Here is a 26,168-nt window from a genome sequence, read left to right as displayed (position 1 = left end):
CATGTCAAATCACATGTCGGTGACCTTGTGGCAGCTGGTTTCTTTAGTTGCAGCCCTCAAAATGCATTACCATTTTCATTCAACGTAGAAGCAATGATTCTGTCAGTTCCACTGATCGTCCCAGATGGGCAAGCATCCATGGTTGAGAGCTTGGCACCATGGTTCTGGTGTTGACTAGCTGTGCATGTGACCTTGCACATGGGACTTAACCTCTCTAACTGTCCCTGCACCTGTGAAATAGCCCATAAAATGGGTTTATAGGAGATTTACTATCAGCTACCATGAGATTGTGCAAGGGAACATGGCACGTGGCACTAACCTGTGTATGTGTCCAGCACTGTAAGTACTAGCCACAGTGCATATCTAAGTTTAAATTAAGTTGAAAATGCAGTTCCTTGGTCACATGAGCTATATGTAGCTAGTGGCTACTATACTGACAGCACAGATGAGGGACCGCTCTGTCATGGCAGGAAGTCGGTTGGGCGACACTGGCCAACCCATAATTTAGCACAGACACTATGTTTTGTTTGTCAGTATCCTACCATGTTCCAGAAAAGATTTACAGTGGTTCCCACAGGTCTCTGAATACATTTCTTTTTAATCACCTGGGATAATGACATATATGGTAGGACACTGGGATCTAATTCTGTTTTCTCTCCATATGAGTCGTCACTTATCCCAGCGCCATCTTGGACAGTCTGTCCTTTCCCCACTGACCTGCAATGTTCCCCTCTCTCATACACAATGTTTCTACATATATGCAGCCCTCTTTATTATTCATTTGTCTGTTTATTCCTGTACCAATTCCACCCCATCTAATGAATTCTCCCTCCAGCACATGTCACCTAACATACTATGTAGTTTCCTCATTGATCATGTTTACTGTTTTTTGTCTGTCTCTACCCTCTACTCCCTAATCCCTCCAGCATGTCAGCTTTGTGGAGCAGAGACTTCATGTCTTTTACTCACTATTGTGTCTCAACATTTAGGACTGTTCCTGGAACATAGTAGGTCCTCAACAAATGTTTGTTAAATGCATCAATGAATGACTTTCCTGAATAAGTTACAATCTGTAGAAACCTAGAGCCTTTGCCTCCCCCCCACCCCGCCTCCATTTCCACCTGGCAAACTCTTATTCATCCCTCAAGACCCAGTTCAGCTATTCTGCACTCTGTAAAGCCTTTCCTGACTCTGTCCATGAATACAGCAGTGGCACTTGCTGTATGTGAACAGTTGTTGGTCCCCACCAATGTCCACCTCATTAAGTTGTGAGATCTTTGAGTGAAAGAGCTGTGTTTTTCTCTCATCTTGGTATGTCCAATGCCAGGTAGTTTTGACCCACACCACAGGGGCTCAGAAGAAATGGGCAAAGCCGACACCTGAGCTGGCTGGGAAGGCCCACCGAATGAGGTCTGCTGTGGATGTAACTATCGTTAATTAAAAATTTAAAACAACTAAAGCAACACACACTGATTACCAAAATTTAAAACACTACAAAAGTATATAAAATAAAACTGCACCGCTGCTCCCTGCCTCTCTCCCCTGAAAACAATGCAGTATGATGGTTAGGAGAGACTGTTCTGGTTCCAAATCCCTTGCTAGCTGTGTGGCCTTGCTATCTAGGTGTAAGTCACTTAACCACTCTGTGCCACAGTTTTCTATTTGTAAAATGGGGAGCTAACAGTACTTACCTCACAGCTGTGAGTCAGGATTAAATAGTCACAGCCCCTAAATAGCAGGTTCTCACAGGCTGCTGGCTGCTGCCTGCAGACCCCAATTTTAAAGTTAACTTCTAGGTGTGTATACTACCATCTTTTAAACCCTAGTGGGATCACACTGGACATGCTGCCCTGATTGTTTCCCCCTTGTCTCTAATCGGTGCCTTTCTCTGCCAGTCACTCGTATCTCTAATGAGATAATACTGAAATGAGCCTGGCTTGTTGAGTTCTGAGCAGAGATGTGTCAGGAAAGCCTCCATGTGGGAGGAGGAGCCGGCTAAGAGCCAGGAGAAGGTACACAAGGCTGAACTTGGGGACTGGTGAGACAGGTCACTAGCAAAAGCACAGCACATTGGTCAGATCGAGTGCAGACAGAGAGGGTGGGAACAAATAAATATACAACAGCTTTTGCAGATGGCTTTAGAGCTTACCAAGAACAATTAATGAGTTATTCATGTATTACAAATGGACAGATGCTCAAATTTCTAAGAAATCAGGAAAACGCATATCATCATACCCACAACATGCAAATTCTCTGCAGCCAGCCTGGCAGACATTACAAGGCCTGGCAATACCAGAGTTACTTAGGATACCAGTAAGTAGAGAGCTGCTGATGGGAGTGTGAAGTGGCCCGAGGCCTCTGAGAGTCACACATGAGGACCTGTTTCCACCTCTGCCCACTTCTGATCCCTAACACCTCTCCCTCACACCTCAGTCTCCTGATAACAAAAGGAAAGCAGCCTCATGAGTACATCCTTCTCATGGCAGTTGAACATGATTTTTTTTAGAACACTGAAAATAAATATTATATTTTACAGAGAAACTGTTGAGTAAAAAAAACAGTAGCACACAAACATGGAAGGGAAGTAGGGGACATGTGAGATACAGTCAACACAGGATGTCCCTGACAACAGGAGGAAGAGCACCCAATCCCAGGCTCCACGGTGGGACAGTCGAGGTCGGTCTGCCCAGCAGTGCAGCGCAGAGTCAGTGAGTGCTCAGGTCACACCAGGCCAGGCATTTCAACACTCGGGTGGACTCTGCCCCTTCCTAGACCCACCCTCTTAGAAACTAGCAGACTTTGGAACAAAGTGTGTCCTCGGTAAAGAAGACAACTGATCAGTTGTTCTGTGTTCCTCCACATGTCACTGTGCAAAGGGAATCACAGGTCAAATTCTTCCAAAAAGAGTCCCAGAGCAGCAAAAGAGCCTGCTCCAGGGCATACTCTGATCTGCCAGCATGGGTGCAGAGCTGGAATTGAATGCTGTGAGCATGGCAGGGCATCTCAACATAGGTCCTCTCTAATGGGGCCTCCAGAGGCACTGTGGACAGAGGAGCAAACTCCCCAAGCTCAGCTGGGACCAAATAGCTCAGGGCTGCTTGTGCATGAGTGTCATTAAAGGACAGTGGAGCTAGGGCATCTCTGAAATCTGACCCTAGTCTCACAGGCATGCTGTTCAGCCTCCTCACCCAAAATCTCCACTTGAAGGAGAAGAAAACCAACAGCTTCACCCATAAACACTCTGCCACCCATTTTCCGGATTCTGTTCTTTCTATAGAGGTGCCATGATGGGCACCAAGGTCAGCGATCAGAGGAGCTCCTTCCGTGGTGCTCACCTTCTCCTTTGATGTTGTGCGGGTAGCCAATGACGGCGGTCTCCGGCACTGCGGGGTGACTAGACTGCACCAAACAGAACAGAAAGGTGAGAAGTGGAACACCTGACACAGCAAATTACCTACTGCTCCCAGTCTGAGGCCAACATGACCTGCACTCACCATCGCATCCTCGATCTCTGCTGTCCCCAGCCGGTGGCCGCTGATGTTGATGACATCATCCATCCGCCCTGTGATCTGGTAATAGCCGCCCTCGGTTCGGTGAGCCCCGTCTCCAGAGAAGTAGTAGCCTGCACCACAGTGCGGGAATTTAGCACCAGTACCTCCGAAGCAAGACCCAGCAGGGCTTCCATCCTTCCATAAGGGACACAATGGGACCCATGTCCTAACCTCACTCTATAGAAGAAAGCTCTGAACCCTGCACTCTGCTGACTTCCTGCCTGCTGGCCCTCCTTGCAACCCCTCATAGAGACACTCTCTAGATGTGCTATTTGTCTGTATGCTAGTGAAAGACAGATGGTTCTGAGACAGGAGAATGCGTCAAGGTTGCAAATGTCTGGAGAGCAGAAGACATAACAATGAGCACACTCAAGCTTCCCCCCAAATTAGTCTCACTTACAAGCTTGAGACTGAATCCCAAAAGGCACACTGTTATATGTAAACCTCCAACCCAATGACACAAAAGCAAACAGGGAAAAATAAAAAAAAAAAGTAAAACAGAAGAAAACGTGCAGCGATCATGATAGTTTTCCAAGGTGATTTCTTTACTCTTCTTTCCTAATAGCCTAAGGAGTGTGCACCATGGGCCATGTGCTTAGGGCTCTGCGTGCTCTCCCACTGAACCCCATGATGACCCTGAGGTGGGTCTTTTCCCATTTTAGACATGAAGTCAGGGAAGTAAAGGGGGCGGGGGCAGGACTCAAACTCATGCCTCAAAAATGCCTGTCCTTAAGCTGCACTATGCTCACAGTCACCATCACCTCAGAAACGTTTTCTGAGAATAAGGCTCCAGCGGTGCGTGCAAAGGCACTACATGACCCACGTTAGCAGCTCACCTGGATACGCCTTGAAGTAGGCATCCACGAATCTCCGGTGGTCTCCATAGATGGTCCTGGCCATGCCTGGCCAGGCCTGGGAGAAGCATAGAGCCCCAGAGACATCGCCGCCCTCCATGACGTTCCCCTGCAGACCCGGAAGACACAAGTGTGAGAGAACAGGCAGAGTCTGGTTGAGAAGTAAAAAACTGACCATCAGCATTATTCTCCTAACTGCTTGGCTTGAGGCAGAAAAATGACAAGTGTGCCCCAAAGGAACTGTCCAGAGTTTTCTCCTCTGCAAGGAACTGGACTTGAGAGAGCTTCTGAGGAGAACCGCGGCTCCCCCCACGTGGTGATTTTATCCACTGTGTGTCTAAGAGAAGACTCCTCTGCAGTGAATGCTGCATGAAGACACAGGCCCTTCTGCCACCTACCAGATCCTGGGTATGTATGACATGGGTGAGTGGGCAGAGGAGGCCAGGGAGGTGGAAAGAAATGCTGGGGAGCTATGTAGGGTGCACAAGGAAGAGGGAGACACCTCTGTGAGGCTCTTACACACCTTCTCGTCCATGAGAGCCGGGACAATGCCAAAGAAGGGCCTCATCGCCATGCCAGGGAGGATTTCTGCCCCTTCTTCTGAGGGCCGTGGTGCGATGCAGATGCCACCTGTTTCTATGGGGAGGATGGGGAACAAACACCCATGGGCTTAGGGGTTATGTCATCAAGGGTCTGGGACAGCCACATGACGGGTGCTCTCCCAGAGTGGGAGGTGGGTGGGACTGCCCATTTGGGGCAAGGAAATGGCCCCCAGTGTCACCAGGACTTTTGTCTAAGGCAAAGGTAGACTTGGACTCTGTTCTCTTCCACTGTGGAATGGAATGGGGCCCAGGTCGAGGGCTCAGTCCTAGGTGCCATGGCTCCAAGGCACCCGGTGGGTGCTGCCTCTTCTCCTCCAAGGCCCTGTGTGTCCAGCCCTTGCTTTAGCAGGAAAGGTGGAGCCCATCTACTTGCACAGGAAGATGGAGGAGAGGAATTGCTTCTGGGCCAGTGCACATTCCACACAGACCAAAGAACGAAAGCAGATGCCCACAAACTCGGTTTTCAAATTATTTCTCTGGCACTTCCTCCTATCAGCCAGCATGGAAACACCTTATGAGATTCGGTTGCAATCTCAGTCCTGTGCCCTGCTGAATGGATCAGAACTGAGCGATTTGGAACATCCCACTTTCTGGCTTCTGGAAAGCTGAGACCTCAACCACATCAGCGGCGGTCTCCTGCCCCAAATATCCTATTAAATCATATAACCAAGAGAAGATGGGGGCAAATCTAAACAAACGCCATAGGAAATTCCCTTTCCCACTACAACTTAGGTTTAGACTCACAGTCCCTTAAACAACAGGGCTCATCTTCATCACAGGCACTCGCATTCAGAAAGTAGCCCCTATGAGGAAAGTGAATATGTGGCTGAGTACTTACTACATGTCAGGACTTGGGCAACATGCGTTAGTGGTATCAGCTCATTCCATCCTCACCCGGGGCCTAGAGAGAGTGCCCCCGTTTTACAAATGAGGAAACTGAGACTCAGAGAAGTCATTACACATCCCAAGTCTTATAGCTGCAAAACAGCAGCCAGGCTCCACCCCTGAGCTTCCTCGCTCCACACACTAGGTTTTCGACAACCACATATGATGAGGGCTGAGGCATTAGTGGTGTTGGTTTGCATTTGCAGTCTCACACTTGATTCCCCACATCTGGTGCTTAGCCGTGTGTTCTCGGTGCACTAATGTGAGAGCACAGTTCCTAAAGTAAGCCCTGACCCCTCCTCCTCAGGGATGCTCTCACCTGTCTGCCACCAGGTGTCCACCAGTGTACATCTACCATCCCCCACCACCTTGTGGAGCCACTCCCAGGCCTCTTGGTTGATTGGTTCTCCCACTGAAACCACACACAAAAGAAAAAAGATATTAATAGACTTCAATAAACCTGAAACCAAAATAAATAGATTGTTAAGGGGAAAACAGCTCTATAATTTTCCTAAAGGACATAAAAGGAGGTTTGAAAAAACAGTGAGATCTGTTATGTTATGGCCATCAAAGAAATACAAATTACAATGAGATATTTTCACCATTGGAGAGTCGAAAATAAGAATAAAAGAAAAAACCTGACAAGAATGTGGGGGAAACAATATCACATGTACTATGTAATTTGGTATGGCAATTTTGGGGAGCAATTTGGGTATTTCTCTTAATATCTAAAAGTTCATACACCCAATATAACTATTTTTTTCTGAGTTTTAAAATGAGTTTATTAAAGAATTAGTAGGAAGGCAACGACGCTTGATTTGTCATTAAAAAAAGTTCTGTTTCTTCATATTGAATAATAAAGGTAATGTAAGAGGCTACAGAGTTATAAGCTTCTTTCTACTGGATTCTCTGATAGTTTAGCACAGTGTAGTCATTTTTGCAGTCCTAGAATAAATAAAGTCTCTTCTATGTTTCTCTTTAAAAAGTGATGAATAATAACAGAAGACAGCATTTAAAAAGGCCACTTTTCTATTCATTCTGTAGTATTGGAGCCAGTATTTTTACCATCACTGGCTACAATTTTCACTTTAATAATTCTGTCACCTCTCTGAATTCAATATCATTCTATACAAAAGTCCACACATTATCGCAGAATCTCTATGTATTTAGAGAGCCCCTGGAACTGACTCTGTTCCCGGCTCTCTGAGCCAATGTTTAATTTATAAGCCTTATCAAACTATAGTAGAACTTGAAGGGCAAGTTGGGGGGTATTCTGTTTAGACTGTATGAGCTCATCAAGGCTTTCCTGAAGACTGTTTTCCACAGTGGTATTTCTACATAACTGATATGCCATGGCTTAGGAGGCAGAAATGTTTTTCTCATTCAGTTTTGCATTGATCTCCTGTGGAGAAGGCACTTCCTGCTGTGAAGCAGACAGAAGCAGCACAGCCAGGAGCCCGGCAGGAGGTATGTACTTCCCACACCACATCCATGGCCACTGCAGAAAAACCCCAATACAACTACTTTAGACAACTGTTTGGGGCAGATTATACTAAAGCTAAATATAAGTTTATTCTATTACTCAAAACTGTCACTCCTGACACCCCCACACACACACAGAAACGAGTGCATATCCACTGAAAGTGGACACATAGAAGGATGTTCACAGTGGCCAAAAAGTAAACACTATCCATCAAGAGTGGAATGGAGAAAGTGTGCAGTATTCATGCAGTAGAATACCACACAGCATGAAACGTGAGTGAGCCACCAGTGTGCCCGATGCGGACCAACGTCTGCGTCATGGCCCCGAGCAATCGCAGTCGGCAGGAGTAACACATGCCGCACAAGCCCATGGAGATGAAGCTCAAGAACAAGCAAATCAATCCACACTGAGAGTGGCCAAGTGGTGGTCATGGCTGGGGGGTCCTGACTGGGATGAGACAGAAGGGAACTTTCTGGAGACAGGAAATTTCTGTGGCTTGATCCGGGTGTGGTTATATATATGCATATATGCAAACAGTTCTCAAGCAGAACACCTGACATTCGTGCATTTCACTGTATTTTATACCTCACTAGAAAGCGGAAAAGCGCTTATGCCATATGACTCTAGTGCCGATTCTCAGTGTCTACCTGTTGTGGTCTGAATATGCATGTCCCCCAAATTCATGTTGAAATCCTAACCTCCAAAGATGATGGTATTAAGAAGTGGTGCCTTTGGGAGGTGCTGAGGTCATGAGGGTGGAGCCCTCAGGAAAGGGATTAGGGTTCTTATAAAAGAGGTCCCACAGCGCTCCCTCACCCTTCCACCATGTGAGGACACAGCAAGAAGGCACTGTCTTCTCGAACGCACAGGAAGACGGCCCTCACCAGAACTCAGCCTTGCCCATGCCTTTATTTTAGCCTTCCCAGCCTCCACAACAGTGAGAGTTAAATTCCTGTTGTTTGTAAGCCCCCCCAGTCTGTGGTATTTTGTTATAGCAGCAAGAACAGCTAAGACACTACTCTAATGAAACACCCACACCAGACTAGCACTCAGCTAGAACTCACAGGTTTAGACATACTGTTGCTAAATACTGAAATACTCTCATGCTGGTTGCTTCATGCTAAGGACCACCCACGATGCAGCAGCTAACCACGCCTGTTAGGGCTGGGGTCTCCCATGTTGGGCACAGGGGTGGCTGGGTGTTGTGTGCATTACCCCTGCACTCACACATGCCCACAGGAGGCAGAAGATGCCACCGTGCGGCACTGGTTGACACTGAGAATCTGCCAATAGCCCCAATGGCCAACCACAGGGACATGACTACAAGGAGCACAGCAATCCCTACAGGAGGCTGTGAGCACATTTTCAAACAAGGGGGCAGAACCACATGGAAAACTCTGCCTATTACTGAGTTAAAATAAACTTCACAGGATAATAGTGCAGTGTAATCACATTCATGTTACAGAAATCATCTCAGAGCCCAGCTGTGTCTTTGCACAGGAATACTCATACAACTTCGAAGAAGGCACCCGAAGGTGCATAAGCAACAGGGTCCCTGGAGCAGCACTGAGAGAGGACATCAGCTTTCATTGCATGTGTTGCTTATAAAATTGAAAGTTTAAAAAAAAAATTTTTAAAGAAATATATATCTTGGGGTAGAAGTCTTGAATGAGCTACATTCTACTGACTGGTAAGATTAAGTAAAGTCAACACACCCAAAGCCTGGAGTGCTATGAAGATTAATCAGTCCATCTAGAATGCTCCTGAGCTATGACTACAGCAAGAAGCGAGCACCAAGCTGGCCCTGGCTAGGCTTGAAGCTTGCTGGTCTCTGGTGCTGCTTGGCACCCCATGCAAGGAGTTACATGGTGCTTACTGCCAGCCTGCTGGCACTGCTTACTGATAACCTGGTCTTGGGGAAACCCCCCCAGGGCTCTTCTATTAGCACTGGTTACGCGGCGGGAATATGCACCCCCCCCCCAGACCAGCAAAGTACCCAGAGCCCAGCTGAACCTCATGTGGGCTCCCTGGTACAGAGTGGTCCTTGCATGTGTCAGTGGCGCCTGATACAAGACACCACGACCTTTACAGAGGGCCTGCACCTGGTCTTGGGGGACCCCTGGCTGAGGCAGCTTTCTACGGAGACCAGCACCCCACTCTAATGCAGCTACTAGAGACTTGAAGTGCTCAGAGCATGCGCCTTGTCATTTGGGCCGTTGTGAGTTTTCCTCAGCAACTGAATCCCGAAAGCGCATCTGGCAAATAACCTCCCTCTAGTCCTGTCTCCACTTAACTCCCTAGGTCCACTCAGGTGGCTTTGCAGATGACACCTGGAGAACCTGAGCTGTTTATGGCACTAGCCACCCCTCCACTTACTGTTGGTCCTGAGTGTAGGGATGCCTGGCCCAGAGTGTAGGGATATGTCACAGGTCCTCTTCATCCACACAGGGTCCCAGTCAGGAGTGTACAGGCCTCACCTCCATAGCACCAACATGCCAAGAGAGATATCTCAGACACCCCACCACCTAGAATGGAGCCCAATGCGCTTTCTGCTGCTCCCACCCGGAAAATTCAAAGTGCTTCGTCATCCAGACACAAACTGACACTGACCACCAGGCAGGACCCAAGCAGGGAGAAGGAGCTGGGTGCATGAAAACACGTCTTCTAGGTAGCGCTGCCTAGTGGCTTCTGCTCCAGAGAAGCCAGAGACTCGCGTGGAGCGTCAGGGCAGCATCTGGGCCGGGGCTCAGCCGCATAATGAGCAGTCAGCCCCCACCTGACCTGCTGCGTTTCCCTGCATGTGGACACACACTGCAGAAGACGCAGATGACTGTGACTTCTGGGATCTCACTGCCTGCTGAGGTGGTCAGCATGAGGACAGACATCCAGACTGGAGTCAGCTCGTCTGAGAGCCAACAGCCCAAGGTCCAGAGCAGCCAAGGAAGTCGCCAGGAAAAGCAGCACAGAGAGGGGCCTTGAGGGAGGATCAGGATCCTGAGAGGTAGGAGAGAGCAGCAGGGCACTGTGGGCAAGAGGGGCGGGCCAGTCAGGGAGGGCCCTACGTCCTGTACCAGCACTGCATGCCCTAGTCACAGACAAATCGTGCATGCACACCGTCACCGAACTCCTTTTCCCATGGACACAACTGGCAGAAAGACACATCTCCAGGGATACCTGCCCCACTTGTCTCCTCCATGAAAAACCACCAAGCAGATCCGTGTATTCACCAAGGAGCAGGGAAGGCCTCCCGTCTTTCTCTCCCTCCTGACCACACCTGATAACATGTGCAAGGGGGGAAATGAAATGCATCAGGGAAAAGCAAAGAGAACAGAAAGGGCCTCCTAGTACCATCTGAACTAAGCCCGTGTCACCCTTCCCAAAAGCTTTCATGTGACTTGGCCACATCTATCAAAACTACAAATGGAGATAACCTTTGATCTTGCATCTATCTTCCTGGAAATATTTAAAGTGACAGCAGCGTACAGCACAGAATGACCTTTATTACAGTGTTTGGGAATAAGTGGTGTCCAGCGTCAGGCTAATGCTGAGTGAACCGCAGTTGATTTTCATAGGGCAATCCCATGCAGTCACCAAAGACAGGGGTCAGGCCTTACCTTACTAAGTCGGTGAGGATTCATAACAAGGATGAAGCAAAGAACCGAGGTACAGAAAGGGTCTGAAATGCTATGCACCAGACTGGTAATGGCTGCGGGCTCTGGGGTGGGGCTGACAGGCGGAGACCTCTATTTCCTACTCAGTGTGGCCTGCATTGTGGCATTGTTTGAATTCACCACAGACACGGTCACGTAGCTTTCGTGATTCAAGTCATTAAAAAGCCTGCACTGGCTTTGATAGACGCCACACACATCCTCTCCTGCCACAGAGCAGCACTCACCTGACCCCAGGGTCCGCAGGGAGGAGCGGTCGTACTTCCTCACCCAGGCGTCACCGTACTTCAGTAACAGCCGGACAGCTGTCGGAGCACCATAGAACTGATTGATCTGTAACCTCTGCACCATCTCCCAATACCGACCTACAAAAAGGCCCCAATTCAGTCAGTCTGAGGGCCCACCAGACGTTATCTATTTTAAACTAAGTTAGAGATCAGTGGACAGTACTGGGTACTGGGTATGTGTAATACCTGCATTGTTCACAAAAACAGGACCCAACATCTGCCACTGGGATGGAAAGGGAGCCGTCTGGGAAAGGGCCCGCGGTGGCAGTCATTCCCCGGCACACCCCATCGACAGGCTGGGCCACTTGTAAGCGGCCTCTGCCTGGCTCTGGATAGCTGCACCCGCCCACATGGTGTCCCTACATGATGTAGTGAGGGATTAGTTCAAAGGACGGTGCTGTGGATTTAAAAGTAAGCCCTCACAGCATTAACATAGAACTTGTCTTCAGTGGCACTTAAATAGTCTCTAAGGTGGTGACTGGTGCTTCCCCTAGAAGACTGCGGCCAGGCCCCACTGCATGCACTCCAGGGACCAGCGGAACGGCCCAGCACATGCTCACCTCATTTCCCATAATGTCCCAAAACTCACCACCATCGCTCTACACACAAGAAGCTGAGCTTCAAGTGGCTGAAGGGATGTGCCTGTGATCACACCTAAGACATGGCTCTTAATCCCCAGCTATGCCCTGTACACTTTCTACAGCACATCCAGCCCCACTGGGCGGTTGGATAGGAGAAAGGGGAGATGACAAAGACAGTCTACTCACATAACTGTCAGCGCTGTGGGATGCTTGGGCAAGAGCATTCTAGTAGGGCTACCACCTTTCGATTACATTAAAACAAATACTTGGGGTCACTGTACTGAATGGGAAGATGCCAAAGTGAGCGAGACATGGCCACGTCCTCCAAGTGAAATCAGTTCACGGAGGTGGCTCTAGGCCATGCTTGATGCACTCTGATGGAACAGCCCTGAAAGCACACTTTGCAGGCTGTAGAAAGCCTCCTCTGTCTGGGGGACTTGAGTAGGCTGGCAGTTGGTCTGGGCTTCAAAAAGGGCTGGATCTGGTCAGGTGGCCATAGAGATAAGAGATACAGTGATAAGGGAAGGCCCAAGGCAGGCAGTTTAAGTTAGAGAACGCTGGAGTCGATGGTTTTGAGACAGCTTCCAGTGCCAAATTCGACTCCCTTCTATTGCTCGTCTGATCTTACTGTGGACAAGGCTCCCAGTCCCGGCCCACCTGTCAGGGCTCAAGACTCTGCAGCTACGCCACGGGACCATAAACTACAGCCAGGCCAGAGCGAAGGCCTCCACTCCATTCTCCTGTAAACCTCTCCTCCTTCCTTAAGGTCCCTCTCGGGGACCCTATTTGGGTTCCCAGTCCTCACCAGGATCAGGGTAAACTGGGGTGCTCTCAAAAAGGATGCTGGTTGCTCCATTGCAGAGGGGCCCGTACACCACGTAGCTGTGTCCTGTAATCCAGCCGATGTCGGCCACACAGCCAAAGACGTCTCCTGGCCGGTAGTCAAACACAAGCTGCAAAAACAGGAGAGGCTGTCAGGAGCCTGTCACCCCATGTTCCCACATGTCACTAAGAGTGTTCTGTAACTGTGAGACACAGCTGCTCCAATGGCTTCCAAGAGCAGAGGAGTAAGTGTACTGTGGTGGTTTCATGCAGTCATAGCCATGAAAAGATGGAGCTACTGGTGCATGCAACACATTGATTCTTGCAGAGGACAATGAAAGAAGCGAAATCCCAGACTGTAGCCCCAACTCAACAAAGCTGATCTGTATACAGAAGGCACACTAAAGACGGTCTTGCTGGGGGACTGCTTGCAAGGGGCATGTCAGGACCTTCCAAGAGCTGAAGACACCCTGTGTCCTAATTTGGGTGGTGGCGCCACGTCTGCTCACAGGTAAAACTTCATCTATGTAATTGTATGTATAAGGATATCTTTCTGCATTGTTATACCACAATTTTAAAAATCCCTTAAAAACTGCAAAAAATGAAAGTCAAAAAGACCAAGAAACACCATAAGCATCATCAGCTTCTAAGAGCCTGAGAAGTGAGACACAGGTGTTTCTTGCATTCTTGTCAAAGGGTTCAACCTGAGCCTGATCCTATCTCTGGATCCAACTGTCCTTTGCAGGAAACATGGAGGACAGAGCGTAAACAGCCAGGTGCTACAACAGACAAAATATAAGGAAATGGAAGGGGTGGAGGGAAACCTATAGGTTTAAAAGGGCTTAAAAGACATATTGAAAAAATGTCAATGGCAAGAGTAAGCTGCAGGACCTAGGGATGCACGTCCAGTTGACAACTAGATAAAGGAAAACGCAAGGCAGGGATGCTTAAAAGTCAGCATGTGGGGAGGACGCTGACGGCAGATGGGTTATGAAGGGGCTTCTGTGAGGCTGGAGATGTTCCATTTCCTGAATGAAGTCAGTTTGCCTTGTAATAATTCATTAAGCCACATATTTCACTTGGATGGTTTTCTATATCTGTGTTCTATTTTGAATAAAAAAATTGTTTTTAATTGGGGGGAGTGGAAAATGGCTCCAGTCTTCTTCTGCCAAAGACAAGCACTGAGATTCTCCAGAAGTTTCCAGACAGTACAGTGGTGGCCTGGACATGGCTAGAGTCCTGTGGAGCAGTGTCTGAGGTGAGGGAGGATTCTTTCAAGGAAGACTGAACTTTCGTTGCCCTGCTGAATCAGGATGCCCACATCCCAAAACCCCACATCATTTGGGAACTGAATGGATTTTTAATACAACTTGGACCCAAATTGTCAAGTCTTTCAAAGGGCTGGAGATTTCTCCCCCTGCAGTTCTTGAAGGGAGGGTAGGTACGTGGAGCCAGCCATTCTCCAAAGGGCCCAGGAGGCAGCCGGTGTCCTGACCCCACTGCATACCTCCAAAATCAGTTCACACTCCCACTATCCCTTCAGTCAACCGTTTTCTTCCCTGAGAGAAGCCAACAGACCTAATATCCTCTGCATGGCATACGTGCATGTGTGCAGAGAGACACACACGTAGATATATGTGCACACACATAAACACACTTTTTCTACAGAAGGCTGAAAGTTTCTATTCCTAATGCTTAAAAAACAACAACAACAACAACTCAATATATTGAAAAAAATTCAAAAGATGGTTTTCCGTTCCTATATCCCACTTCTTTTGTTCATATAGACAGTATCCTGGTAATACTCTGAAAACACAAAAAAATAACGAATCTCTCACATTTATAGCTTCCCTAATGTTAATTTTATTATAAATTGGTGGGAACAATTTGATTCATTCTGTGACTTTCTTGGTATTTGGTCCCAGTGTTTCTATTTTCCACAGTATTTTTACTTACTTGACTTACCAATCTTTGCAACATCCCACCAAGAACTGAGGAAAGGTGAGGTTTCTCAGATCAGAACACTGAGGTCTAAAAAGGTTCTATGACATGCTCAAGGTCACCCAGTAACCAGAAGGCACTGTCTTAATATGGATTTGTATTAAGTATAATACACTGTCTGCTCAGCCTGATTCTGTACTACATGTCTTTCTGCCTCACTTTCAACATCCTTAGTGTGAGTGGCCACCAGCAGGACCAGACATCTCCACTGGGAGGCCGTGTGTACGTGCTGTCCAACACCCACTCCTCATCTATTCTCATTCCATGAGGTTCTCTTTCCACGTGACCCAGACTGGCCAATCAGCATATTCTACCCCCCACCCCCACCTCTGACCACAGTGACTGGGATTGTCAAGGTTCTCTCTGGCCCCTGGAAGAGGCAAATTAAAAAGTCAAAACCTATTGAGAACATGGTGGGCACAGAAGTGGCCCGAGGCAGGGAAGATAGCACTACCCAGGACAGTGTCTGAGTCCTGCTTGGATGGGCCAGAGCTTTCCGGTCAACTGGCCAGACAGTTCCCTTTGCTGCTGGCACCTGCTGGAGCTTCATTTTGCCTTCTGCAACAGAGAGTCTGATCTACAGATGGTATATTAAAATCTAATCCCACTTGGAAACTGTCAGCCACTTCCCGAGGCGATCAGGGATGCCACGACAAACTGCACTCTCCCACCCATATTTAAATGAGCACTGATTTCTAAACTCATTTATCGAAACAAGCAAACAAACAAACAAAAAAAACGTGTCATATGACTTGCTTTATATTCCCTAAAGGATTGTCCACTGTAATATAATTTCCATGTACTAAATTCAAATTTCTTTATAAAAGCAAATCTTTTTAATTTTACTTTTAAAATATAGCCCAAGTGAGCAGGGCCTAGAAGCCACAATACTTTTAGGGGCACATGAAAATGTTTTACTTTCTTTTAAAATCAGAAGAAAAAAATGGTCTCTTAAGTAGAAGAAAATGTTTTAATACATGACAGTGATATATTCATCCTTATACCAACACAGTTGTAAAATAAAACTTTTAATGTTTTTTGGGTTTTTTTTATGGAGGAGGGGGCCAGGAAGGCCAAAGTGTCTAGGACCTGAGCATCAGAATGTGGCCCTACCCGTGAATGTGTCAGAGCCGGTGAGGGCCCCATTCCTGCAGGACTTCAAGCCAACAGACAACACAGGCATGGGTGAGAAGGACTAAAGGCCAGCAGTAAAACTCAACCTTGGGACCTGGACTCTTCCAGCAAGGACAGGAACACAGCCCACCCTGTCCACCCATTCCACTGGGCTAGTGCCACGACTCACAGCAGCCTAGCTTATCAGCACACTGTGGGAAAACATGAGCACCTCACACCCACGGGCACTACTTTATGGCAAGAGTGCTAGCCTTAAATCCAGCCCCACCAGGTCCCAGGCCCAGCCGAACCAGGGAGGTAAGCTCTGCGCACCCTCCAAGCCCCAGCAAAGCCGTACCCTGTGTGTCAGGGCAGCATACAGCAGGTAGCCTGCCTGGGTATGGACGAGGCCCTTGGGCGAACCGGTGCTCCCGGAGGTGTACAGCATGAAGAGCATGTCTTCACTGCCCATGCTCTCTGGGGCACAAACAGGGTCCTCCTTGGCCATTTCCTACAAGGAAGAAAACAAAAACAGCCCACCCAGGGCAGTTAGCCTCTCCCCTCCATTCAGCTTCCCTGAGAACACCTCTGGCTGCTGTGAGACTCAGCAGACTGGATCAGAGCTCACCTCTGTCCTGCCCTAGTTCAATTCCAGATGCAGAGAGGGCACAAAATAAAAAAATGCATCCAATCATTTCTGTTACATTAACTGTTTCACTATGTTTGTGGTATATGAATTCCATTTTCCCAACCAGGATGTAAGCCCATCATATACCACAGGGAAACCTGGACACCTCAGGAAGACCCAGATTCAGAACCACAATCCAACAAGACTCAGATCCAGTTAACCAAAGAATAACCCCTCCTCCTCAAACTGTGCAAAGTGAGGTGAACCCACCTGCTCGAGGGCAACATCCAGATCCCCCATGTGGACCTTGTTGTCCGTCCTGTGAGCCACCAGGACACACTGGATGGTTGGGCAGTGTTTCACAGCTTCGTCCACTATCTTCTTCAGTTCCACCACGCGCCCTCCCCGGAGTCCTTGGTTAAAGGTGATAACCACCTTGCACTTGGCTAACAGAGACAACAGACATTTCTCATCAGTTTCCTCCCCACTTTAACCCTCACAGCCCAGACTGGCAGCCAAACATTCCAGGCCTAGGGCGGTGACAGAGAAAATCAATCTTGAGCAATAGGGTCAACAAAAAAGTGAGGGGTGTCCTGCTTTGCAATCTTTGTGCTGAGTGCAAATGTACCAGGTATTTTTCTAGCTCTGAGGAGGAGTAGGAAGTAACTGGAGATAAGTTACTTTGAAGCTGAACTCTTCCAACCTTCTACCATTCCTTCCCACCTGCCCCGGGGGCTTTCCCAGGTTACCAGCCATCACATCACCCCCAGGCACAGCCACCATGAAGCAGAAACCAGGAAAGCTGGGAAGCCAGAGACCAAGCCCCAATGTGTCCAGTGCAACCCTTCACTGCCAGAGAACAGAGACCACATCCTGGGTAGATGCCAGGAGCTGCAGGCCCACACCGTCAGTTTCAGAGGAAGGCCCTCTAGACTCCACACCTGCTCTTCAATGACCCAGCCAGACTCAGCCAGGCCCATGGCAGTGCCAGGCTGATCTGAGCTTCCATAGTAACCTAGGGGAACGCCCAGAGCAGGGAATCAGATATGGGCACAAAGTAGGCCTCAGGACTACAGGCAAAGGAATGACCCTCCACAGTGTGCCCCAACTTGGATGACCTGGAAGGATCCAGGTTACAGTGGGTTTTTATATGGTTGTCTGATAAACACGAATTGGGACTTTAAGGAAACTGATCAGGCTGGGAGGTCTGTGGGAGGAGCTAGGTAAAGCTGGGCTCCTTGAACTCTATGACCCTAACTTCCTTTTTATAAAACTCTATGGTTCTAATTTCCTGTCTCATTGCCTTAGGTATCCTCCATCTTAGGCAGGATGTGCATGTGGCTCGCCGGGTCCACATGTTTTGATGCTGCTGCTCACCCCACCCCATACACACCGCCCTTTCTTTTTTCTTTTTCCTTTTCCCAAATAAATCCTTTTGGTGACAGACTATCTAGTCAATGTTACTGTTCAGTCGACAACCCTAAGGAAGAGCCTAGAACAAACATCCGGTTTACTACTGACTGGTGGGGCCCCAGGCACATCACTTGAACCTTTTAATCACGCTGCTCCAAGGGCTTCTTTAGGAGTTGGTCACAGGCAGAAGTGCTGGGGAATTATCCCAACTCCAGCAGCCCTCAACCAATCACTCTCAAAGGCTGGTGTATGAACACCCCAACTCCTTCACCTCTGGGTCAGGGGTCATCCTGATGCATGTGGTTCCATCATCTCACAGGGTTCCCCTATGGCACTAAGCTGTGGTCACCCACTGTGGAAGCGGTTCTGGTTTCATTCCTCTTCCCAGACTCACTCCCACGGCCCTACAGCGCTTTCCAGGGCCACTTCCAAACTGAACTTCATCTCTCATCTCAGGGTCTGCTTCTGCGGGAGCCCTAAGGCACCAATCTCCCTCAGCTTTTCAGATTGAAAAGTGTATCTAGCAATATACCCACATTCTTTCTTCCTTCCAAGAGACCTAGAGATGATATGGCCTTGAGGGCTACCTGAGAATTCTCTAGACAGGCCTTTGTAGCCGGATGACTCAGCAGGGTCATCCAGGGCTCCGAGACATACTCTAAGACTGCTTGGGGTGCCAAGGGTAGTGACATCTTGCTCTGCATACCAGGGGCCCTTGGTCATACACACTTTTTGCTCCTGAAGCCTTGACAGTCACCCTGGAAAAACAAATTCTGTTGGATAGAGCCTGTCAGAGATTCTCCAGGTATATTCATCCTTAAACCAACACAGTTGTAAAAAGAGCTGGCACTGGTCCAGGTGAGCTCCATACAGGGAAGGAAGGGAGATGACCCAGCAGGTGCAAAGGGAATCTTCTCAAGGACTACTCAGGAGAAAACATCAGCCTGGCCTATCTAACACGCTGCAATTGCGTTACGTAGGTTTTAGCTCCTCCCCAGCCTTCCATGGCACACGCCTCACTCCTTGAGCACATTTGTGCAAAGCCTCCACTCAGGTGGTTCTCAAGGTCAGGAAGCTGTGTACACAGGCCTGGTCCCTAGGAGGTACGTGGAGAGCACACATCGCCCTGTGGTTCTCCGTAAATGGGTGTCGGGTACAGGATGAGTTCATAGCATCAGGGCATAGGCAGGATCAACCTGAGGCTTTGTCTGGGAGGATTCGATGTATCGCCCTGGCTTTTGAGTAGGGTCAGCATTTGTGTTAGTTTTCTATGGTTTCCATAGCCAATTACCATAAACTTAGTGACTCAGGACACTCATGGTTTAGCTTACAGTTCTGTAGTCCAGGTGAGCTCAGCAGGTTCTGTCCTAAGAGTCTCAAGACCAAAATCAAGGTGTCAGGGGGCTGGGCTCTTATCTGGAGGCTCTTGGGGAAAATCTGCTTCCAGACTCATTCAGAGTATTGGCAAAACTCACTTCCATGTGACTGTAGGACTGAGGTCCCAGTCCTTGCTGACTGATAGCCAGTGGTCATTCTCAACTTCTAGCGCCACCTACATCCCCTGGCTCATGATCCCTGAGCAAAGGCAGGTCAAGTCCTTCTCACCCTTTGAACCTCTCTGACCTCCCCTTCTGCCACGTTTTCTGCCTCCAGCCAGAGGAAGCTCTATTTTTAAGGGCTTATATGATTAGATTGGGTCCACCTGGATAATCTCCCCATTTTAAGGTACATCACATCGGCAAAGCCCTTTTGCCATGTTAGGTAACATACTCACAGGTTCTGGGAGATTAGGGAGTGGCAATCTGTGCCAGCCATTATTCTGTCCTCGCTGCATCTCTCAGAGCTATTCTCCTGACCTCCACCCTCCCCACCACTCCTCCCTCTCTCTCCACTCCTCACATGGCCTAAAGCAAGAGAAAAAAAATAAAGGGAATAGGAGTGGTCAGAACCTGGAGGCCAGGCCAGGAGACTAGAACTCTGGAACAGTACGTACTACCTGAGGTGGCCACCCAGCTCGAGGTGAGACCACGGTGGCCATAATCATACTTCCACCCTCCCAGGGGCAGATTAAAGAGAGCTGCAAATTCTGTGACCTGGTCTCAGACCACTTTACATGGAAGTGGCATCTAGGTTCCATCCCCTTGAATCTGAAATAGCCGCTGACTGAGCTGACCACTGGACTATAGCTAAAATGATACTATGTGTATTCTGGTCCTGGCCTTTAGGACAACTGGCAATTCCCTCTTCCTTTCTCCTGGAGCCATGCACCACCATGTAACCAGTCTGGCTACCTGAGGTTGCAACACTGTGAGGAAGCACAAGTTAATCATTGGAAAGGCCACATGAAAGGAAAGCAAGACCTGCAGCCCCCCACCATTCAAGCCAACCCAGCTTATGTCCCAGCCATCATGGAACAGGGAAAGACATTTCCACTGTGCCCACCCGATTCCTGCCCCACAGAATCATGAAATACAACAATATTTATTGCCTTAAGCTACTGTTTTAAGCACTAAGTTTTGGAGTAGTTTATTACATACCAATAAACTACTCAGTAATAATTATACAGCAATACAAAGCATTCCCTCACTGACCGAAGAGAAGACAGACGCCTCTCACAACAGAGTTCCCCAGGAGAGGGACATCTGAATAGCTGGACAGAGGCTGAAGGATATTGGGAAAGAGCCTTTGTATGGCAGAGTTCTAGAGGAAAGTTACAGGAGTATCCATATCGCCTACTGAGGCACTCTGAGCCTCAGCCCCTGCTCTCCCATGGCCTGGTTGTTTAGGCTCTGAGCGCTGCACCAGCATCCAGCTATTAAATCCCAATATGCTAAATCCCCAGAGTCAACTGCTACTGTTTGTTTCCAAGAATCTTAAAAGAAACACTTTTTAACTATGGGCATATCAGCAATAGAGAAAAAGAGCAGCCTAGAGTAATGATAAAAGCATGAGTTCTGGTGGCAGAATGCCTGCGTTCAAACCCTGGCTCAGTCACTAACAATGTGACCTTGAGCGAGTTACTTAACCTCTCCATGCCTCATTTTCCTTGTCTTTAAAATTGAATAGTAACTTTCCAAAAAAGAAAATTCCAGGACCAGACAGCATCACTGATTTCTACTAAACATTTAAAGGTAAATTAATATTAATGCTTCTCAAATTTCCAAAAATTGCAGAGGAGGAAATACTTCCTAGCTCGTTCTATGTGGCCAGCATTACCCTGATACCAAAGCCAAACAGACACATCACAAGAAAACTACAGACCAATATCCCTATGAACTCTGATGTAAAAATCCTCAACACAAAATGCTAACAAAGTAGGATTTATTCCCAGAATGCAAGGATGGCTCAGTATATGAAAATCAATCAATGTAATACAGCACATTAATAAAAGGAAGGACAAAAACTACATCTCAAATGATGCAGAAAGAGCACTTAACAAAATCCAACACCCTTTCATGATAAAAACACTTAATAAACTAGGAATAGAAGGGAAGTTCCTCAACCTGATAAAGGGCATCTGTGAAAAGCAACAGGTAACATCATACTCAACGGTGAAAAACTGAAAGCTTTCCTCCCAAAGATCAAAAACAAAACAAGGACACTCACTTTCACTACTGCCATTCAACACTGTTACAGACGTTCTAACCAGAGTAATTAGGAAAAAGAAAGAAAGAAGCATCCAAATCATAAAGGAAAATGTAAAACATTCTCTGTTCATAGGTGACATGATCTTATATGTAGAAAACCCTAAGGAATCCACAAAAGTTTATTATAAAGCTAATAAATTCTGCAGATTTCCAGAATACAAGATCAATCAGTTATATTTCTATATACTAGCAATGAATAATCCACAAAGGAAACTAATAAAACAATTCCATTTACAAAAGCTTCAAAACAATAAAATACTTAGGAATAAATTTAACCAAGCAGATGTAAGACTTGTACACTGAAACCACAAAGCATTGCTGAAAAAAATTAAAGAGGATATAAATAAATGGAAAGGCATCCCATGTTCATGAATTGGAAGATTTAATATTGTCAACATGGCAACACTCACCAAACTGTTTTACAGATTTGGTGCAATCCCTGGCAAAATCCCAATAGCCTTTTTTGCAGAAATGGAAAAGCTGATCTTAAAAAGCATATGAAAATGCTAGAAACCCATAACAGCCAAAGCAATCTTAGAAAAGGAAAACAAAGTTGGAAGACTCATACTTCCAAATTTCAAAACTTACTACAATGCTACAGTATCTAGCAAAGGATAAACACCTAGATCAAGAGAATAAAACAGAGAATTCAAAAGTAAGTTCTCACAAATATGGTCAAATTACTTTTGACAAGGGTGCCAAGACCATTCAATGGAGGAAAAAATAGTTCAAATGATGTTGGTGCCACTGGATAGCGATAGGCCAAAGAGTTGAGTTGGACCATTACTTTATGTTATAAACAAAAAAAATAACTCAAAAATGGGTCAAAGATCTAAATGTAAAAGCTAAAACTATAAATCTCTTAGAAGAAAACACAGAAGCAAATCTTTATGACACTGAATTTGGCAATGGATCCTTTAAAAATACACCAAAAGCACAAACACAAGAAAAAATAGATGAACTGAACTTCATCACAATTTAAGACTTTTGTGCATCAAAGGATACTACTGAAAGGGTAAAAGACAACCCATAGAATGGAAAAAAATAATTGCAAATTACGTGTGTGTGTGTGTGTGTGTGTGTGTGTGTGTGTGTGTGTTTGTACACACACACATATATATATGGTGCCAGAAAAATGTATATACATTTTAAGAAAGGAAAAACCTATATTAATTGTAATACTCAGTATATACCAATAACAAAAGATGAATACAAGTCACATTTGACTTCTGCAATTACAAGAGGTACTCAAAGTGGTTACCATCAGTGTTCAGACACTTCTGATTATCGTGAACATAGATAACATCTCTTAAAATATGTAAACATTTTTTGGCACCCCTGGTGTGTGTGTGTGTGTGTGTGTGTATATATATACTATATATAGACTATATATATAGTCTAGTGTCCAGAATATATAGAGAACTCTTACAACAAAAAAACAAACAGCCAATTAAAAAATGGGCAAAGGACGTAAGAAGACATTTCTCCAAAGAAGACATACAAATGGACAACAAGCACATGAAAAGATGCACAATGATATTACTCATAAGGAAAATGAGTAATATCCACTTCAGGATACCACTTCATACCCACTAGAATGGCTATAATTAATTTAAAGGAAAATAACAAGTGTTGATGAGAATTTGGAGAAATTGGAACCCTAATACATTGCTGGTCAGAGTGTATGGAAAACAGTTTTGCATTCCTCAATATGTTAAACGTAGAATTACAATTTAAGCCAGCAATTCCACACCTAGGTATATACAAAAAAAAAAATCAAAAGCAAGTGTTCTTGTACACAAATGTTCATAGCAGCTCAACTCACCACAGCCAAAAAGTAGAAACAACTCAAATGTCCACCAATAGATGCACAGATAAACAAAATGTGGTATATCCATACAGTGAAATATTTTTCAGCTATAAAAAATGAAGCACTGATACACACTACAACATGGATGAACCTTGAAAACATTATGCTTAGTGAAAGAAGCCAAACACAAAAGGACAAATATTGTATGAGTTCATTTAATTAAATATCCAGAACAGGCAAATAATAGAGACAGAAAACAGATTAATGGTTGCCAGAGGCTGGGTGGAGGCGGAAATGGAGAATGCCTGCTTAATGGTTATGAGGAGTCCATCTGGAGTGATGAAAAAGTTCTGGAACAGACAGTGATGATGGCTGGACAACATTGTGAATCTACTTAATACCACGGAATTGCACACTTTCAAATGGTTATAATGGTAATAAAAAAAGGGAGAAATAGTAAGAATAGTATTTCAGACGATATTTACAAGGACTAAGTTAAATTAAAGGAGATAACCTTCGCAAAGTGCTTAAAACAGTGCCTCACACATGGTAAGTGCTACAGTTTAGAGAGAGAAAGAGAAAGCGGTGGCAGCACCAGCCCTTGGAAGTGGAGGGAGAAATGGAGAAAAGGAGTAGAAAGGCTTACCAGCCTTTTCTAAAGAGGGTGGTCAGCAGGGGTCTGAGAACTCCAACCTTTAGCTCTGTTCACTACCCGTAGACAAGTCTTCGCTGAGACACAAAGAACTCCTGATGGCCCCCAGAAATTGACACCCTCCTTGGGGAGCCAGCTCAAGGACTCTCTAGAATCTCATTGGAGCCAGGTTCAGTCTGCACAGATAGGGGGCACCATCCAAACACTGGGCCCTCTGACACTAAAAAAGGGAAGGAGATATTGTTCTGCACACTGCCCAGAAAATTCTGACCCACCTGCCAACAGAAAACCTTAAAGTAAGTCGCAAGCTCTCACACCTGACTCCAGGTCCTGACTCCAGGACCATCCAGGAGATGGTCCCCATCATTCTTCATGATGAAAGGCTTCCAGCTATTGACCTGTGGGAACTTCCCTGTACATCCCCAGCCTCATCTCACCCTGTATGTCTCTTCCCTCCTCCTCTGCAGCTATGCCAGGCTCCTCCAGGCCTTCATACATACTGTGTTCCACCAACTCAGCCAGTACCTGTGATATTCCCTCCACCTGGAAGCTTCCTCCCTTCTTCACCTGGGTAAACACACTCGGATCTCAGCTCATAGAACAAATGCTCATTCAGCGATGTGCCTGTCCCTCGTAGTATCTGTCACTTGTCTGTGTGACTTTTATTAATGTCTGCCTCCACTCTAAGTCCCTGATGGCCAAGACCCAAGGAACAAGGACCAGCAGACCCTGGGTTCCTCCCTCTCTCCCCTGCCCACATGCTCACCATCATTGATCCTCCCAGCCAAGGACTCCGCACTGAAGCCAGCGAAGATAACTGTGTGGACAGCTCCAATCCTGGCACAGGCCAGCATTGCAGCCACAGCCAGTGGGGACACAGGCATATAGATGGCCACACGGTCCCCTCGTCGAACACCATGCCTCTTCAATGTGTTGGCCAGGCGGCATGTGGTCTCCAGCAGTTCCCTGTGGCACAGAGAAGAGAAAGCCATCAGAGATAGAGGAGGCCCAAAACACAGAAAAATCTGGAGTGGAATAATTCTGCAAACTGCAAGTACTGTACACCCAGTCAGTGCCTGGAGGACACCAGACAACCAAATACTTATTGCATGGTAAGTTCTTTTCCAGTAAACAATGTTTTTAATCTGGTCTTGATAGTAACAAAGATTCACTGTCATGCTGCTGACATAAAATGACTATCCTTGCCTCCATTTAGAGCAGGGCTACTCAAAGACCCCAACCAGCCAAAGTCTAGATTCTCATATCCCTGAGACTCCTAAAAACGTTCACCTCCAAAATAAATATTTCATAAGTAATAGTTAGTGGGGACAAGGCCCCAGTTTTTTAATCAACACAGGCCAGTGGCACTAAGGCTCTTGCCAGGCAAGGTCCAGGCTCACTTTGGGATTGGCCAAAGTGAGTCAGCAGGAAAGGTAGGCCACAGGACAGTCAACCTCCATGCAGTGCCAAGGCAGGGTTGGGGGTTAATGAGAGCACCCTGTTTTTCTCCGTGCTAGGCACTGAACGGGCACGGTGGGATGGAGATGAGCTGCGCCAGTGGCCCACTGTCCCACACCTCTCCCCTTGTGCAGTGATCCTGCCCTCCACTCATGGGCTTATCACGAGTCTTGGCCTGCCAATCAGAACCCCGTATCTCCCTGAACAAGTTGATTGGCTTAGGGATTGCCACGTGACCCAAACTGGCCCAAAGTCTAGGCAGTCAACTCTGGGATCTGCCCACTTGTCTGGAATGGAGCAGGCAGTGGAGAAATGAAGCTGGAAGAGCAGAAGTAAGCTGGAGGCTCCTTTCCACCTTGCTCTAACACCTGGTCTAGCTGAATCTGGACTTTGCAATTAACCATTTTCCATTTTTGCTGTACATGGTTTGATTTTAATTTATTATTTAATTTTTTAAAAAAACTAACCTGTAAGAATAGAATAAGGGGAAACCAAGGCCCTCCTCTCTCTGGTTGGTGCAGGCCACCAATGGAGCCAAACCCATGCCCTCTGCAGTGTTCCAAGAGGTCCCTAGTGGGGAAGCGGTGGCTGCTGCAGGCCAGAGGTGGGCCAGAGGTCAGACCCTCAAGCTCTGCAAGGCCCCCTATAAGTGTGTTTGCATAGCTCCCCTCTGTTTACAGGGTTGTCAAGGAAAGGTCTCTAGAGAAAGGCAG

At 46.9% G+C, this 26,168-nt stretch overlaps 1 protein-coding gene and 1 pseudogene across 1 annotated transcript in view; both read right to left on the bottom strand.

Annotated features, from left to right (window-relative positions):
- ACSS1 (acyl-CoA synthetase short chain family member 1) overlaps positions 1-26,168 on the bottom strand; it is a 73,120-nt gene that overhangs the window by 2,310 nt on the left and 44,642 nt on the right. Inside the window, exons 3-12 of the mRNA XM_033094912.1 lie at positions 24,764-24,963; positions 16,746-16,921; positions 16,206-16,358; positions 12,717-12,864; positions 11,271-11,408; positions 6,212-6,304; positions 4,929-5,041; positions 4,388-4,514; positions 3,495-3,622; positions 3,336-3,399 (exon numbers count right to left, since the gene is read on the bottom strand). Coding sequence (XP_032950803.1) covers positions 3,336-3,399; positions 3,495-3,622; positions 4,388-4,514; positions 4,929-5,041; positions 6,212-6,304; positions 11,271-11,408; positions 12,717-12,864; positions 16,206-16,358; positions 16,746-16,921; positions 24,764-24,963 — 1,340 coding nt within the window. The remainder of the gene's footprint in view (positions 1-3,335; positions 3,400-3,494; positions 3,623-4,387; positions 4,515-4,928; positions 5,042-6,211; positions 6,305-11,270; positions 11,409-12,716; positions 12,865-16,205; positions 16,359-16,745; positions 16,922-24,763; positions 24,964-26,168) is intronic.
- LOC117015960 (transcription initiation factor IIA subunit 2-like) lies at positions 6,834-7,246 on the bottom strand (annotated as a pseudogene).

Source organism: Rhinolophus ferrumequinum, chromosome 23 (genome assembly GCF_004115265.2).
Source record: "Rhinolophus ferrumequinum isolate MPI-CBG mRhiFer1 chromosome 23, mRhiFer1_v1.p, whole genome shotgun sequence".
Taxonomy (NCBI): domain Eukaryota; kingdom Metazoa; phylum Chordata; class Mammalia; order Chiroptera; family Rhinolophidae; genus Rhinolophus; species Rhinolophus ferrumequinum.
Note: the sequence above shows the minus strand (reverse complement) of the source record. Positions and strands in the feature narration are given on the sequence as shown.